Source organism: Monodelphis domestica, chromosome 2 (genome assembly GCF_027887165.1).
Source record: "Monodelphis domestica isolate mMonDom1 chromosome 2, mMonDom1.pri, whole genome shotgun sequence".
NCBI lineage: Eukaryota > Metazoa > Chordata > Mammalia > Didelphimorphia > Didelphidae > Monodelphis > Monodelphis domestica.
The window spans coordinates 400,143,696-400,162,753 of record NC_077228.1 but is presented as its reverse complement, the minus strand read 5'-3'; the positions used below and the strand labels follow the sequence as shown (position 1 = coordinate 400,162,753).

The 19,058-nt window shown below is 36.2% G+C and overlaps 1 protein-coding gene across 4 annotated transcripts in view; it reads left to right on the top strand.

The window, feature by feature from the left end:
• The window catches only part of PTPRK (protein tyrosine phosphatase receptor type K), a 734,435-nt gene extending 721,381 nt beyond the window's left edge, over positions 1–13,054 (top strand). For all 4 annotated transcript variants that reach the window (XM_007484536.3, XM_056818748.1, XM_007484539.3 and 1 more), the window contains 3 exons: positions 86–249; positions 1,011–1,146; positions 11,514–13,054. In XM_007484536.3, the coding sequence (XP_007484598.1) occupies positions 86–249; positions 1,011–1,146; positions 11,514–11,567 (354 nt within the window). In that variant the 3' untranslated portion in view covers positions 11,568–13,054. The remainder of the gene's footprint in view (positions 1–85; positions 250–1,010; positions 1,147–11,513) is intronic.
• The last annotated feature ends 6,004 nt before the right edge of the window (positions 13,055–19,058 follow it).

Here is a 19,058-nt window from a genome sequence, read left to right as displayed (position 1 = left end):
TAATATCAAGAGAGTTTTATATTCTGCCTTTGAGTAGCAGTCACAATCATAGCTTATTTTCCTACAAATTCTTTTGTTTCTACAGCCACAGGAAGGGTATCTAATGGTACAACAGTTTCAGTACTTAGGGTGGGCTTCTCACCGAGAAGTCCCTGGGTCCAAAAGATCGTTCCTGAAACTGATACTTCAGGTCGAAAAATGGCAGGAGGAGTGTGATGAAGGAGAAGGAAGGACCATCATTCATTGTCTGTGAGTATGGCTTTTTGGTTACATTGGAAATAATTGTGCACTGGGGCATTTACTTCATTATTAGCCCTGTTTGGCCTTGTGCTACTTCTCTGTTTCATTCTTCCCCACTATTTCAAACTGGGCTATATGTCTTTCATTGTTTTTTTTTTCTGCCACACTATGTTAAATTTCTATAATTCATTTCCCTACTGACCCCATTTGGGGTATCAAGATACATGTTCTTATATTCACTGTATTATGTCAGTTCCTTGCTCAGATTCCTCTCTTTGTAGTTTCCTTTTTATAAAAGGCAAAGGGGGGGGGATTTTTCCATGACACTATAAAGCTGTTACAATCTCCACGTGCCAATTTGCCTGTCCTTTAAGCATCATAAGCATAAATTCTTGGGTTAGGGGCTAGAGCTATGATATTAATATGGGATACTTCCCCTTTTAGAGAGCTCAGCAGTTTCTCTAATATTGTAGTCTCAGTTTCTTAGACCACTGAAAGGTGTAGTGACTTTTCCAGAATTACACAGCTCGTAGTACTCAGAAGCAGGTCTTCTTGAATCTGATATGTCCACTGTCATACTACCTTTTAAGCAATGCTCCCCCCACTCAAATTAGGAGAAAAGAGACATAAAGGAAATAATATTTTCTAAGCAATTTAGTATTGTGTTTGCCTCTTTTTATTCACCCAAGATGGCCCGAGTTGTGGTGACAAGAAAGTATCTTTAAAGGTAATATTCTCTTCTCTGCATTCTCTTTTTTGTCTCACTTCAGGAATGGTGGAGGGCGAAGTGGAATGTTCTGTGCTATAGGCATTGTTGTGGAAATGGTAAAAAGACAGAATGTTGTTGATGTTTTCCATGCAGTCAAGACCTTACGGAACAGCAAGCCAAATATGGTGGAAGCCCCAGTAAGTCATTAAAGCATAGAATCTTGTATCTTTTTTAAATTATTTTTTTAATTTAAGTTAATTTATTTAGTCAATTTATAACATTATTTCTTGATTACAAGAATCATATTATTTCCCTTCCTCCCCTACCCCCATCCTTCCCATAGCTGACACACAATTTCACTGGGTATTACATGTGTCCTTGATCAAAACCTATTTCCATGTTGTTGGTGTTCACATTAGGATGTTCATTTAGAGTCTACATCCCCTACCATATCCCCTTGATCCATGTATTTAAGCAGTGTGTTTCTACTCACACAGTTTTTCCTCTGAATGTGAACAGTGTTTTTCTTGTAGATCCCTCCAAGTTGTTCAGGATCACTGCATTGCCACTAATGGAGAAGTCCATTACATTTGATTGTACCACAGTGTATTAGTCTCTGTGTACAATGTTCTCCTGGTTCTGCTCCTTTCACTCTGCATCAATTCCTGGAGGTCATTCTAATTCACATGGAATTCCTTGAGTTTATTATTCCTTTGAGCACAATAGTATTCCATCACCAACACATGCCACAATTTGTTCAGCCATTCCCCAATTGAATGGCATCCCCTCATTTTCCAAGTTTTTGCCACCATAAAGAGTGTAGCAATGAATATTCTTGTACAAGTCTTTTTCCTTATTATCTCTTTGGGGTACAAACCCAGCAGTGCTATGGCTGGATCAAAGGGCAGACAGTCTTTTATCGCCCTTTGTGCATAGTTCCAAATTGCCCTCCAGAATGGTTATATTAGTTCACAACTCCACCAGCAATGCATTAATGTCCCAAATTTGCCATATCCCCTCCAGCACAGAATCTCGTATCTTATAGAAAGCTAAGAAATCATTAATATTCTGACTTTTTTATTTGATTTCTTGCACTATTATGTAGGGATACCTAATGTGTCAGTGGGGTTAGTTTGAATCTCTTTTAAGCTATACCTTATCTCAAGGAGAGAAGCAGTAGTTCAGCATTATTTTTCTATGATATGTCCACATAAAATCCTTAATACAGATTCTGTTTCATATGCTAAGGATGAAGAAAGTCATTTCTCTTATACCTGAGAGTATTATAGGATTTAATTCTGTTTTATTAGAACAATATATGCTAATAACTTTCATGTCATAGATGAATTCAGTTTTAACAGAAAATCCAATACCCAAGACAGCACAAATCTCAGTCTCAGTAACCTTATTTTCATAGATACAAGTAAAATTTAAAGAGATTAGAATATTGTTAATATTTATCAGAAAGCAGTTTTTCTTCTTAATGTATGTATTTTAAAAGATTTCAAACTTTTTTTTCTTTTGATTCTTTAGTATGGAGAGAGCAAGGAAGAAAGGAGGGAGGGAGACAGGCTACTGTGTTTGCTTTTGTTATTTTGATCTCATTATATCCTTTAGTTAGGTGTAAAACATTAAGCTGAAGAAAATTCTTTTCTATTTCAATAATATTTTGATCATCCAAATATTTTCAATGAAATCTGAAGCCTATTTCGCTCATCCTTAGTACATTAATGACCCTATGGTATTTATTGCAAAATCATTTTGTAAATTAGATGCTACCATTCACAATAAGATTCAATAACTAAATTTTGAACATGTACTTTGAGTATTTCATGTAGATTGGTATTCTCAGATTGAATGGATCAAATTATTATTAGAAAAAGAATCAAAGTATTTGCAACCGAATCTGCCCAAGGGATAGTTCTTGATCATATTGACCTACTGATCTCTACACCATTACTTTAAATCTTTGTAACTTTCTTTTTCAATTAAAAATTCTCTATATTCCCTCCTACTCACATAACCAGACCAAACCAAACAAAATATTTACAATTACTCCTTTCTTATACCCCCACCATGCTAGGAGCACCATCATTTGTCACACTGGCTAGTTTATCGCAGTCCAGCTCCAAATCCTTCACAGTTTGGGAAACTTTTTCATAAATATCCTCTCCTATAGTTGTTCCTTTGATTCTTTGCAGTGCAGCAAGCTCTTCTGTGACTTCAAAATTGTCATTCGTCCCACAAATAAAAATTAGAAGTTGTGCAGAATCATGAACATCATTGCTCTCATCAAGTGCCATGGAAAAATAGGAAAGTTTTCTTGAGGAGTTTTGCAAATGCTGATATGCAGATTGTTTCCCATTTCTTCAATCCTTCGTTTAATTGTAGATCCTGAAAGACTAACTGTACTAAATAAGTCTGCCTTTTCTGGACACATCTCTTTGGCAACAGAAAGAAGGCACTCTTTAACAAATTCTCCCTCCACGAATGGTGTGCCAGTGCACACTATTAGCTTGGCCACTTGAAAACTTGCTCTCAGTGATGAAATATTTAGCTGCTTCTGCTTCACAAAAGCATTTTGCTGTGTTGTCAATGTATTTTTCAGTTTTCATATTTTATGTTTTCTCACATCTCCTACAAAACAATCATATTTAGCTTTATGTTGAGTTTGATAGAGTTGATGCAAATTGTATTCTTTGAACACAGACACTATATTCTGGCATACCAAACACACATTTTTTTCCTTTTACTGCATGAAAAAAATAATCATAAGTCCACTGTTCTTTGAATATCCTACACTCCAAGTCACTTTTTCTCTTTCTTGATGTCATTGTTTCCTAGGGATTCCAAATTGCTATTAGTAAAATACACACACACACACACACACACACACACACACACACACACACACACACACCCCAACACCAACAAAAACAATATACCAACAATAATTTTGCCCACACAGACACATAAAGACTGCACTGCCCATCAGTGTAGTCTGATCTATATCCATCAGTGTAGCCTTCCCAGGCCACATCATTTCAGCCTCACCAGTGGCCACATTGGTGGGACTCCACTTTTACCTCAGGTTCACACTGGTGCAATGCGGGAACCGGCATGATTACAGACCGATTCCTCCACCACCTTTCCAGTTCACACTACCCTGTGCAAACTGCAGTGTAATCTGTGAACATGGTTAAGACAATGCAATCAGATTCCACGGCACGAAAAAAGAAGGCATGACACTAGTGTGTGTCCTCTTGCGGTCCATATTTATGAATCAGTAATTATAGAGCATAATAAGAAAAACACATGCCTCATTTCCCCCACATAGTACAATGGCAACCATGCCCCCCCCCCCCCCAGATGCACAACACAACAAGGCCCTATAACCTCCCTTTGCCCAAAAGTCTCTCCCCACATTACTACACAGTACAATGGCCCCCATACTCCCCCAGATGCACAACATAATGGCCCCCATTATAGGGGCCATTATATTATGGGGGAGTATAGAGGCCATTGTACTACCGTATTTCCCTCCAAATAAGGCACTGTTTTATATTAATTTGACCCAAAAAAAACAGGGGATGTCTTATAAAACACCTAGTGGCAGTGGTGGGCTTCTCAGAGTAGAGACCCACCGCTAATGTCACAGGCCAGATCACCCCTATCTGACACCTGTATACAGTACTAGAGGCAGTGCTGTGCCTATGAAACTGTATACCGCTGTCTGAGATAGCAGAGGCTGCAGCGCTGGCTGTGATGGGCCTCTCACGCCTCTCACACCTTACACAGGCCCATCACCACCACCACTATACTGGGCAGCAATATACACAGTACCCATCCCCCAGATCACTGCTCACCTTGCTGAGATCTTCCATTGTGTAGCCACATAATCCTTTGCCTTGTTCTCCTCTCAGAACAGGGCACCATGCAAAGGATTATGTCACCAGAAGTAGTACTGTACAAGATGCAGATGCATCCTGTGCTCCTCAATGATCACCAATGAAAGAGGTGCTCCTTGAGAAAGTGCGGTAGGAGCCAAATAAATGGCCTCAGGGGGCCACAGTTTGGGGACCCCTGGTCTAAGCCTACACACATCACAGGTTAGTGATACTTAGGCAGAGGAGACAAAAATCATTGCCTTAGTTTTCTAAAAGTTGTTGTCATGGCTTTTTCACCTGTCTTGATCCTATTTCTACTGTGGTACATATAGTTCAGTCCTATCAAGCATCTATAAACTGACTATTATGTGAAAAAATACTATGTTAGACTTTGGTTATACAAAGAAAAGAATGAAAGTCCCTACCCTCATGGAGCTTATATTCTACTGGACAAATGGGCAAATTGATTATCTTACATAGTTCACTTTCTAAAAAAATTAGATGGACTTCAATAATCAAGTCATTCATGTAAATAAAATAATATGGAGACAGTTGCAGCCTACAGCTCACAGCAGAGAGTCATAGCTATAGAATGATGGGATCATAGCATCATAATTAGAGGTAGGGACCTTAAAGCTCATCAAGTACAACCTCTTCATTTAAGAGATTAAGAAATTAGACCAAGAGAAGGAAATAGCATATATTTAATAAATAGGACAGTAGGTAGCAAAAAGAGTAGAGTACCTGGAGTCATGAAGACATCTTCCTGAGTTCAAGTCTAGCCTCAGACAATAGCTATATGACCTTAGACAAGTCATTTAACCCTGTTTGCCTCAGTTTCCTTATCTATAAAATGAACTAGAGAAGGAAATGGTGAACTATTCCAGTTTCTGACAAGAAAGCCCAAATATGATCCCACAGTCAGACACACAGAGTCAGACACAACTGAACAACAGTGAGGTAGGTAGCATTTGAGATATTCAGACTCCAAATCCAACATTTTTTCTAGTGCACCATGATAATAGCCCTTAATAATCTTATGTTGCTGATGATAGTGTCTGTTATCACCATAGAAATAAAAGTATGGAGATATCTTCTGCCCATTTACTGTTTCTCAGCATGTAGATGTAGTCAGTGATGTCACCAGATAGCTGATACCAGTAGCTAAAGGAAATTTATTATTTTTAATTAAGGAAAAAATTCATACTGATTCATACTAAGAATAGTTTCCTGTCTCATGAAATTTATTATTGCATTTTATCCACCTACTCTCATTCTTTTCTTTCTCAACACCAAATTCCCCAGGTATTAAACATGAATTGCTAAGCAGTTATCATGGTGGAGCTTCACTGCAACCTGCAATCACTCCATCCTTCTCTGTTTTGCTGGGGCTTCTGTAGCTATTCTAGCCTCCCTTTCCTCCCTTTAGTAGCACTACCTTTTAATCAACTACTTCAATTTTCCACTGTCCTCATACTTTGATTCCCTTGCCCTATTGTCAAAACACTGTTCATCCCTTTCCAAACCGTAACCCCAGCTTACACCTATAGCTTCTCTGTTCCTGCTTATATGCTACTGAATGCAAGTGAAGAAAATCACTCAACATGACTGACAGGGTGTGAAAATGTATGTTATTTGATCTCAATTGGGTCCCCACCGCTGCTTATCTGTCCCTTTACTCTGGTCAGTTCTGTTTCATAGCCCAAAGCAACTTTTCTGAAGCTGGGTTGAGCCAATGTGGCAACTTAGTAGTGGAAGCCTGAACTTCTAAGAGAATTCTTCAAAGCAACTGTTCTCAATCTTCTTCCATTTGGATGGGTTAAAAATGGGAAGGTATCACTCATTCCTCATATTTAATAACTTGCCATGTCTTGTTAGTTCCACCTCCCCAGCATAGCTCACACCTTTACATACCCACCTTAGCCCAGGCTTTCCTCACCTCTTGTAATAGTGTAATTATGCTTCTGTCTTTCAGTTTCTCTCATCTCCAACCCAGCTTCCACACAGTTGCCAAACTGATAAGCATTTTTGTTGTAATTCAGGCATTTTTCATTCATGTCCTTCTCTTTATGACCCCATTTTAAGTTTACTTGACAAAGATACTAGTTTGTCATTCCCTTCTCCAACTCATTTTACAGATGGGGAAATTGAGGCAAAAAGTATACACTCTTTTTCTGTCTCTGTCTCTGTTTTTCTCTTTCCCTTCATTGTACACCATAGCTTTATCTCAGATCTAATCATACCATTCCTTTCCTCAAGAAGGTTTATTTACCTCTTGCTTTTGGAAAATGGAACAAACTTCTCTATTTGGATTTTAAATTCCTTCCCCATCTGACTCCAGTATGTATTTCCAAATTACATACACACAACTACCCCTAACACACTCTGTAAACCAATTTAGCCAAACTGGACTACTTACATTTCTCTGTCCTTAACATTCTATCTGCCTCAATGTTTTTGAGAAACTATCACCAATTTCTGGAATATTCTCCTTCCTCATCTCTCTACCACCTGAAACCTCTGGCTCCCATCAAACTTCAAGTTAAGTGACCTCTTTCAAGCGATCTTTTGTGATTCTTCCTATTATTAATGCTTCTTCACCCCCACATAATTGCCTACTTATTTTGTTTATATTCTGTCTTTCTCTGTAAAATATGTTGCATTCAAGCAATAGAATGTGTGCTGCTAAAGGTCAGAAATTCTTTTTTTTTTCTTTTTATCAATAATATCAAGCTTATATACAGTAGGCATTTAATAAATGTTTGCCAACTGATAAAGTGTATTTGTATCTCTAAGAGGACTGTTACTAAGCAACTCCCATAACAGCATGAACACCAATTTGCATGTCAACTATCAAAAAGCACATTTGTCTTGAATCCTGAAGATTCTAAAGTACATTACTGCTTGAGTTTGCTAGTTTTCACAAAATAAGAAGATACTGCTCTGATTCACCATTAGGGAAATGCTAAATATCTTATTCTCATGTTGATTAATTGCATTCATTTTAAAAAATGTGTTTGTTAACTGTAAAATGTTGATTAGACTATCTTGCTCCCAGGAGCCTAATATTTCCTGTTGATTTGAATCTACAGACCCACGTGTATACATGTATGTTTTATATATAATATACATCATATATATATAATTATGTACCACATTTTAGCCCTAATCTGCCATGTTGCTGAAAGAGATGTTTCTGTGGTTGGTTCATGTATGTTTTACTTAACTTGATCAGGAGCAGCTGTTAGTAAGAAAATAGATGAGAAAAACCAATGCAGCATTCTTATTTTACCCCAAGTATGTCAAGATGATCAGATAACTAAAAGGAACGACTCAATTAAAAAACACTTTTTTAAAACAAAATCCTCACCACTTCCTGCTTATGGATAGAGTGCACTGAGGTTATGCTGCTATCTGAAGCAAATCTGAAGAGTTGGGTTGATATTCTTTCACTTTTAAGATTTCTGGCATAGTTTCCCCTCTTTCCCTTCATAATGCCTCCCTTCTCCCCTAGAACTTGAGCTCAATTATATGATGTTTTAGATTTTGTCAAGTATTATTTTAGCTTAAGAGCTTAAAATTACATAAAAACTTTTGGGACAAGAGATTTAAATTCTTAGTTTTGTTTAAATTCACATAGAGTTGTTCATTATACTTAGTCTAACTGTGAATTCAAAATGTTATAATTAATCTATTTATGTAAATTAACCATTCTTTGCCAGCATTTAGCTTTATATTAGCATCCTTTTACTTGCAAATTATATGAATAAATAAGGAATCTTTCCTTAAGTTTATGGTGAATTTAGAATTCTTTTTAATATGTGCCCTGATGTAAATGTTTTATAGAAACCATCTCTAAGGCAGAAGAGTAGTAACAGGCAATGCAGGTTGTGGCTTGCCCAAGATGACACAGCTAAGAAGTGTCTGAGGCCAGATTTGAACCTAGGACCTCTCCCATCTCTAGACCTGGTTCTCAATCCACTGAGCCACCCAGCTTCCCCTAATTATGTTCTTTAGTTGTCTAGTTTTAATGAATCACCATTAAGCCAAAGCAGAAGGCATATTCTGAAATTATTTATTCATCTAGTCTTGTGTATCAACTATATAGAATCTGTTCCTAAATTTTTTAAAAATTAAAAACCTTATCTTCCATCTTGGAATCAATACTGTGTATTGGTAAGGGCTAGGCAATTGGGGTTAAGTGACTTGCCCAGGGTCACACAGCTAAGACATGTCTGAGGCCAGATTTGAACTTAGGACCTCCCATCTCTAGACCTGACTGAGCCCACTGAGCTACCCAGCTGCCCCTGTCCTTAAAAATTTTAAGGAAATAAGGTATATATCTCTAACTGAGATGAAATATATAGTGCTCTTTGGAGTGTAGTAATTGAAATTCAGAACCTTTTGAGTCTTTTCCAGGGTTAGGATATTTTTATGCTTCATTTTTATTTTTATTTTATTGATATTGGTTGTTTTCATATCAGAAGCATTATGGCATGGTGGATAGAGTGTTGGACACTCAGGAAGCCCTGGATTCCTATCCTTCCTCAGGCACCCAGAGCAAATCACTTAACATCCTGGTGCCTCATATGCACAATGAGTTGGTTAGATAAGGTGGCCTTCTAAAATACTTTTCAGATCAGAATCTATGCAATAGACACCTCTCACCTCCCACTTCTATAAAGAGAGGAAAAGAGCATTTTTCCATTCTTCAACAGACTAAACTTGGTTATTAAAATTCAAGTTTTCAGCTTTTTTCTTTTTTTTTTAATTATCTTTCTTAATGTTTACTTTGTAGCCAATGTGTATATTGATTTTCTGTTTGTAGTTACTCTGCTGTAGTTACTCTACAGTTACTTCTCTGTAGTCTCTGTAGTTACTTCTCTTTGTGCTTCTCTGAATCCTTCACATTTATAGCTTTTTACAGTACAAATCTATTCCATTACTTTCATTTACTACAATGTTCAGTAGGCTCTTACTTTGATTCTAGTTATTTCAAAAAGTTTATATGGACCCTTTCTTTCTTTGACCTCCTGAAATATACCTTGCAATAAAATCTTTGAATCAAAGGCTACAGACATTTTACTCACCTTTTTTAGCATAATACCCTTTATCATGGTGATTTGGACAAAGTGTTAATAGCTTGCAGTTCTTCTTTTGAAAACTGTCAATATTGCTTGACCACTTACCCTTAATAACACTTAATGAAAGAATTCTATGTTTATGTTAATTTCTTTGATGTCTTCAGTAAAAGGCCTTCTCAAAGATATTAGTAAACATACTTTCCCCCCAAAGCTTTGTTATCCTATCTGAACAAACTTTGTTCATGCAAAGCCTTTTAGTTTTACATAATATAAATTATCTTTTTGATCTCCTCTATCCTTTAAGATAGAGTTAAGAAATGTCTCCCTAGCAATTACCATGAATGGGTATATTTATAATTATTAATCAAAATCTAATGGTTTTAAAAGCAATCTAGGCCATGATCCCTAGTTTCCCATTCCTAAGCTATAGCCTCTTTGGCTTTTCCTTTGCTAGTTTTTTTTTTCCCTGAAAATTAAAAAAAAATTTTTTTTTTAAATTTAAACCTGGTCGATAATAGCAATCTTGCTCTTTGAATAATTCATCTCCCTCTTTAACTCTATGGTTATATCTTATGGCTCTTCTTGATTTTTTTTTTCCAAAAGGACAGCTGTTTTCCTTAAACACAAGGAAACTTCATTATGTGTTCCCACTAAACTTTCCACTTTCTGATTTCTGTTTTTCCTGTCCCCTTAATTTCCCCAAGATCCTTCACCAGGGAACTTTTTTTAGCTTAAATTCTGATTACATCAACATATTTTTAAATTGGAAATTATTTCATATAAATAGTATTCTAATTACAACTAGAATACTTCAGTTAGTCTAATTTAATTAAGTTTTAATGAGCCCAAATATATGGCACCATTAAGAATAAGTTCTGAGATCAAGAAAAAAAGATTAAGATAAATGCTATGGATTTTTAAAATTTTATTTAAGAGGGCTTAAGAGGGGCCAGCAAGGTGGCTCAGTAAATTAAGGGCTAGACCTAGAGAAGGGAGGTCCTGGGTTCAGATATGGATTCAAACTCTTCCTCGGTCAAGTCACTTAACCCTCATTGCCTACTGTTCTTCTGTCTTAGAACCAACAGATTCCAAGACAGAAGGGAAGGGTTAAAAAAAAATGACTGTAGATATCATAGGGAACATGCTTTGCTCTCAAAAATTTTTCTTTGCAATCTCTAATGAGATGTACGGATAGGATTTATTTCGTTTATTGGGATTTTGAGGTAGTAGTGGTTTGGGTTTATCCTGAAAGAACCAAAATATGTGTACCTATTCCTGAAACTTATCTTGATGGAAACCATGTATTTTATCAGTGTAGAAGTATTCCTATCAATGCAGAAGGCATAGAAGGCACAGTCTCCATTTATGTAACTTGACATTGTTTCTCCTCAATATCCTTAGATGAAGTTGAAGGCTTTCTATTTGTACATTAAATTTATAAAATGAAATGCTAACAAAAAAGTTATTAAATTATTCTGCAAAAGTAACTTATACTGTAGCTGAAACTTAGTTATACATTACCAACATTCTTTATTTGTTCTTTTTTTTTGGCATTTCTAATTCTTTATTTTATTTTATCTTGATATATTTTAGGAACAGTACCGTTTCTGCTACGATGTAGCTTTGGAGTACCTTGAATCATCATAGTTGGACTGGACATGGAAAGGGAATCCAAACTAAGACCTGTTCAGCTGTTGAACCAGCAGCTACTGTACCTGTTGAACCTGTGAAGAGATTTAAGTGTTGGGGGAGGGGAACATTTACATTTTAAATGCAAAAGTATTTTTCTTATGAAGTTGTGTATGTTAATAAAAGGACTCAATCAGTTTCTATGCCTGTAAACAATATCAAAATTTAGTGCCACAAAATTATATTTAATAAAAACCAGACTAAGCCAGTTGGGGGGCAAGTAGGGACTTTTCAGTGTTTGTACATTCGATATGATATGCAGCTGCCTCTCTCTAGGCTCACCTGATGCATGAATCAATATTTCCTATATGGCATTTTTTCTCCTTCTTTTGATAAAAGATGTTAAAAATTTAAAAAGAAGAAAAAAAGCTGTGCAAATTGATGGTAAAAAGAAATCCATTCTTTATACGTTTCAAGTGTAGCAGATCTATATAAATATATAAATATATTTAACTGGCTTATTTTGTTTTAATGTGCAATGATGGCTGGATCACATAAAATTCTTTTTAAAGAAAATAAACATAAGCCAAAGACTCAAGTGTATATATGTCTATATGGAGAAAGCACACTGTATTTATTGGTTACCTGCATTCCTTTTTGGTTGTTTAAGGGGGGGAAATCATTTTTCTTGAAGAAAGCTTTTTTTCTGAAATCAGGTGTAAACGATTTTTGTAGTTTATTTTTTGTATGTTTTAGTGTTAGTAGGAGCCATACTTTTTATGCCCACACCAGAAAACATTGTTGTAGTGGTTTTGTTGTGTGTACATGCTTGTGAATTTTCACATAAAAATAAAACCAACTTGGCTATCAGGTCTTTTAACATGGGACCAACTTAAAACATTTTGCTAAAAATGTATAGTTTTTCACAGTTACCTTAGTCAGATATTGGTCAGATCATTATATATATATATATATATATATATATATATATATATATATATATATATATATATATATATATATATATAATTGTACACATTCTGATGGCCTTGCTAATGACTTGCACAATGTTGAACATAGTCTCTTTGCACCATTTCAATCTTAACACAAGCCAATCTTGTTGAGCCACCAGTGAAGCACAGGTCAAGACAATAAGATGGCAACATCCATCCTTTCAGAGTAAGACAAATTTTATTGAACTGTAAAGTTAATACAATTTTTCTTTTGATGTTTACACACATGTAAGCTTTGGGCTCTGACAGAACAGAGTTTGAATAAATCAATGCCAGTTTCCAGTTTTGTGCATTGTCACTTGATTTCAAGTGGACCTTCCCCAATGTGGTCTCATTCATGTGTTCCACACAGCTGTAAACTCCCATCCTATGCTTGCTGTTTGTTGTTGACTTAAGCATTCCAATCTCCTCTTTCTAGATTAACAGTACATGACATGGTGCTTATAAAATTTTAATGTAAAGTAAGACTGAATTAAAAATTTTTTATAATAACATTATGCCAATTGCACATTATTTGCCATTTCTTGATTCTTACGTGTCATTTGGATATTGTTTATCTTCACAAGAGTAATTCTATTTCCTCAATGATCTCTGAAATGGATATCCAAAATCAAAAGCAGTGTTGCACAACTGGGACTTTCATTTTTTTTTTTGCAGTTGAGTATATCAAGTGAGATAGCTGGTAAAAGTGTCTTGACTTCACAATTTTTTTTTCCTCTATCACATCACCAATGCAACTTTATACACAGAGAACACAGACCAGAGCTGGTGCAAAACTTCATGTACATTGATTTGCTAATGGAGTAAAAAGATGTAGTCAGTTCTTTTTCTTATTCTTTTTTTTTCTATTCTTCATTAATCAATTTTCTCATGAAGGCATTTTGTTATATGAACATCTTTTGGAATATTACATATATCTTTGCGAATAGCATTTATTTGTCTTTGCAGTATTCGATCAACAATATTTAGTAGATATCCTATACCAATTGCTGTGGGAGGATAAAAAGTTGGCATCCTAAAACTCCAAATAAATAATCCAGATATGTATTGGACTAGATGACCTCCAGAATTCATCTGATCTCCACTTAGATGTTCTGTGCACACCTCAAATTAAATGTTCCAAACAAAGCTCATGATCTTAGCCTTTAAATGTGCTTCTTTACTATTAACTTCCATATTTCCCTTAGTAGCAATCCAACCTTCTAAGTACAACTTTAGACAATTAGAGAGCTCAGTAGATAGAGTGCTGAACTTGGAGATAAGAAAATCTGAGTTTGAATCTTGCTTCTGACACTTGCTAGCTCTGTGACCCAGAGTAAATAACCCCTCAGCTTCTGTTTACTTGAGGATAAAATTTAAAAATATATATACATCTCTTTTCAAAGATTAAAATGTTATATAAATGCTATTAACTATTATTAAGGTTGTCTTTAACTCTTCCCTTTCCCTCACTCATATACAGGGACAGGTATCAAGTTGTTTTGATTCCATAATGTCCCTCCCATCCTGCCCTTGCTCTCTCTTACTACCATGCTAGTAAAAGAAAAGCTCTTATTATAATGTCTGTTCTGCTAACCTATTTAACAATGCCTAGCACATAGTAGGTACTTAATGATTATTGAACTAATCTCCTGAAGGGGTTGCTACCTCCATTCTACACATCCTGTTAATCTAGACTTCATATGGTTGCCAGAATTATCTTATATATAAATTTAATTTTGTTACACTTCAAATATTATTTTACAAGTTACCTATGGACCTATTGAGTTAAGGCAAGACTACTTTACCTAGCCTTTAAGCTTCTCTATAATCTGGTACCCTCCCAACCTTTTTGGCATTTTCTTCTACCTCTTGCCTCACACATTCTAAACTGGACTAATTTTTGTCCCATTTCCCATACTGTCACCTCATTGTACCACCTGCATTATTTGTTCATCTTTTATTATCTGGGATGGTACCTTTTTTTTCCCCTTTTGCCTATTGAACTTCTACTCAATCTACTTAACCTTCTACTCAAACATTATGTCCTTCATGATGCCTCCCTATATTCTTTTGTCCTTCCCCCTTCGGACCTCACATAGCACTTTACAACTTTTGAATGCACTTATATAGAATTGTGACATCATTATATGGTTTTGCACCTTTCCCAAATACTTTGTTGAGTCATTTTTCAGCTGTGTCTGATTCTTCATTACCCCATTTGGGTTTTTTGGCAGAGATACAGGAGTGGTTTGTCATTTCTTTCCCCAACTTATTTTACAGATGAGAAAGCTGAGGCAGGCAGAGTTGGGTAACTTGCCCAGGGTCACAAAGCTAGCAAATGTCTGAGGCTAGATTTGAACTGAAGAAGATGGGTCTTCCTGACTCCAAACCTGGCATTGTATCCACTGTACTACCTAGTTGCCCCTATCCAGATACTAGACTTCCCTAAATTTTGTAACTCCCAAGCACAGTGGTCTGCATATGGTGGACATTTGTTATCTTTATTGAAAGGACTCTCCAAAGATACCAATATTCCATAATTGCTCATTGATGACCTGTTCTATCTTCATTCTTCATGATTCCCTATAGCATTTAACATTGTTCAGCACTTCCTACTTATTCATAGCCTCTGTTCCCTAGATTTGTGTATGTGTGTGTGTGACTGAACTCCTTCCTAGTTAACCTACCTATCTGAACCTTCCTTCTTGATCTCCTTTCTGGTCATCATTGACATCTAGCACTCTTAAACATTGATGTCCCTCAAAGTTTTGTTCTTTGTCTAGTTCTTTATGCTCTTTCCTGATGATCTCCTAGATCTTATGGGTTCATTTTTTGACTCTACGTATCAGGGAGATGTCTGTCCAAAGCATGGAACTCATTACCTTCCCTCCACACACATAATTCAATTTTCCTTGTTGTTGAGGGCACAACTATCCACATAATCACCTAGTTTGCAAACTTTGAATGGTTCTCAACTATTCCCTCTTTCCCCTTTATCCCTCATATTTTTTGTCAAGTGTTGTTCATTTTATCTCCAGAACCTCTCATATATGTCCCTTTCTCTCCATTTATAAACTGTATCCACCATACTAGTTCAAGCTAACATCTTGCCCAGATTATTGTAACAACAGACTAATTAGTCTCACTACCTCAAGTCTCTTTTCACTTCAATCCATCATCTAAATAGGGACCAAAATATGGCCTCTGTAATCAAATATAAACACCAAAAAACCAGAGGTACTCCAACAACCAGCACCACACCATCCATCCATGGAACCATTGGTTACAGTAAATAAAATTTTATTTTCTGTATTATTAAAATTATATTTTATATAATATACAATTAGTATATAGTAACTAATATTACTATATTTAAAATTACTGTAGATAAATCTACTTATCTGGAAAGTATATAGGATGTACATATATGTGATGAAGTTGATTCATGCTTTGTCAGAAGCTTAAAGTTTGAGAGGCTCTGAAAGAAAGTGTGGGAAAGAAGAGATATTAGGCTGTATACCAAACAAACAAAAAAAGGGCCATTGCACTGATTTCGTTGTTGGATGCCTATGAAACCTAAACAGTACTAGCACCATGCCAGAAAACAACCACTTCCATTTGAATTCTCTTAGGAAGATTCTGGAGATAACCTGATCAGGTAGAGGGTACTTGACAGAGTTCCTCTCAAGCTGAACTGCCAAACATTCAAGTTCTTTTGCAGAAAGCACCAATCCAAAGGTCTAGCAACATAACCCAAATGCCAACAGCACACTGAACTCAAAAGAATTTTGTATGGAAAACTTGCAAGTCCTCACACAGATGTCAGAAGAAGCATTACAAAGACACTCTCAAGGTCTCTGAAGAGTGTTAGTATTGATTTTAAGATACGGGACTGTTGTCACAGGATTGCCCAGCATGGCATATCTGCATCAAAGAAGGCATTGTGCTCCATGAACAAAGCAGAATCCCAGTGGCACTATAGCACAAAAAGGAATTGTGTGATGCACATATCTAGAGACATCTCCATCCCAAATGTTCACTCAGATTATTTGCACTCAACCTGTGGAAACTCATACTGGTATGATCAGCCACAGTTGAACACACTGTACTTAGAACCCAGCATCTTGATGTCATTAGTTGTCTTTGAATAGAAAGAGGAATAACAACATTATCAAATATAAACACTTTGGTTATCTTTTAAATCCCTTGACTATCTGACTCTAGACTATGTTTCCATGCTCATTATACGTTCTTTCCCTTCATACCTTCTAAACTAGCCAAACTGACTCAGTCTTTGACGCGATTTTCTACCTCAATGCCTTTACACAGTCTGTATTCCCTAGAATTCAATGTGTGCCTTCCTTAACTCCACACCCTAGCATTTCTAGCTTTCTACAAGCTCAATTCCTGTGTCATCTACTATAGGAAGCTTTTCCAGATGCCCAGTTGTTTATACTCCCAGCTTCCTCCCTAAATTGTCTGGGGTTTACTTATCTATTTAAAAGTTCTTATCTCCCCTTCACACACACACACACACACACACACACACACACACACACACACACACACACAGAATATAAACTCCTTGAGACCAAGAACACTTCCTACCTTTATATGCCCTGTAATTAGCAAGGTATCTATGTGCTTCATAAACGCTCTAAATTTTTTATTAGATTGGATTGTTAAATTGACTGATAAATGAACAGGATTGGGCCTGAGGTAATGTATAGTCCATAAGGGGATATACCAGCAAAATTTTATTAAGAAATTTTAATTAAAAGATTAAAAGGAAAGCATGTCAAGAGAAATACTAATATAGAACTTCAAAAGTACATAAGAGATAGAGATTATTTTGAGTACAAGGAAGATGAAGTAAAGTTTCTTGAGAAAGGTGGCAATTGAAATGGGTCTTGAAATATACACTTGGGATTTGAACTGTGGAGTACAGGAGGTATTATAGAACTAAATATACTTTCAACAGGACAAACAGAACAATTTAAATTTTGTGTTAATATTGGAAAAACAAACCATTTTTTTAAAAAAATAGAAACTGATTGGTGCAGTGATCAAACATGATTCTAAGAGAATGATGACAAAAAATGCTGCCCACATCCTGACAGGAAGATGATAGACGGAATGAGACACTATTTTTAAGCATGGTAACATGGGAATTTATTTGATTATTTGTTAAAAGGGGAAGGGAATGAGCTTTTGTTAATTGCCTATAATGTGCCAAGAATGGTGCTAAGCTTCCTAAAAATATCTCATTTCATTCTCATAATCAACCTCAGAGATAGGGGTTAATATTATCCCCATAGAAGTTAAGGAATTTTCACAGGGTCACACAGTTAAGTGTCTGAGGCAGAATTTGAACTCCAATATCCCTTCCTGATTGAAGGCAGCTCTAGCAACAAGGGTTTCTACATTTCCTGCCTCCCTAAAAAAGATAGTTGGGGTAGGAGGAAGAAAAATGTAAGTGCTTGATAATTGAGGGGCAAAGAACTCACGGTTATAGTAATACTATTAATTAATTTTTAAGAATGTAATGTTTTTTCATTTTTAAAAATTAATGGTCCTAAAAAATTGATAACTGACCCCAATGAGATATAATTCTGTTTTCTTTTCACTTCTTGCCACATTTAACAATATTAATTCAATAATCCTATCTACTTCTGGGAAGCTTCTGGGAAACTGTCTTAGTTTCCCTTCTATATCAGCTTCTTCACTAGCCCCTTGTCCTCCGATTTCTCAGAAACGTGGTAACCTGACTCAAGTGAATCCTCAGCCATTTTTTTTCTGCTTATTGTTCAGGTGTTTCAGTTGTTTCTGACTCTTCATGACCCCATTTGGGGTTTTCTTGGCAAAGATACTGGACTGGTTTGCTCTTTCCTCCTCCAGTTCATTTACCAATGAGTAACCAAAGCAAACAAAATTAAGTTGTACCCAGAGTCACACAGCTGGGATTTAAGGACAGATTGGAACTCATGACGTTAAGTTTTCCTGACTCCAAGCCCAGCAATCTATCCATTGCACCTATCTCCTTCATTCATTCCATTTTCTCCTATTACTTCAACTATTTTTTTTAGATTAATGGATGACTGCCAAATCTCTTTATCTGGTCTCTGTTTTTTTTTTAAACCCTTACCTTCCATCTTGGAGTCAATACTGTGTATTGGCTCCAAGGCAAAGAGTGGTAAGGGATAGGCAATGAGGGTTAAGTGACTTGCCCAGGGTCACACAGCTGGGAAGTGTCTGAGGTCAGATTTGAACCTAAGACCTCCCATCTCTAGGCCTGGCTCTCAATCCACTGAGCTACCCAGCTGCCCCCTCTGTTCTCAATTTCTGCTTTAAGTTGTGAATTGCCAGCTAGATATCTGCATCGAAATATCCTCAAATTCAACACCAAATGTACCTCACATTCAGTGTCAAAAGTTAAATACATCATCTTAGCCCTTCCCTGATTCCCCCCCCTCAAAAGGATAAAGATTTCCTATTATCCAACCATTCCATCCTT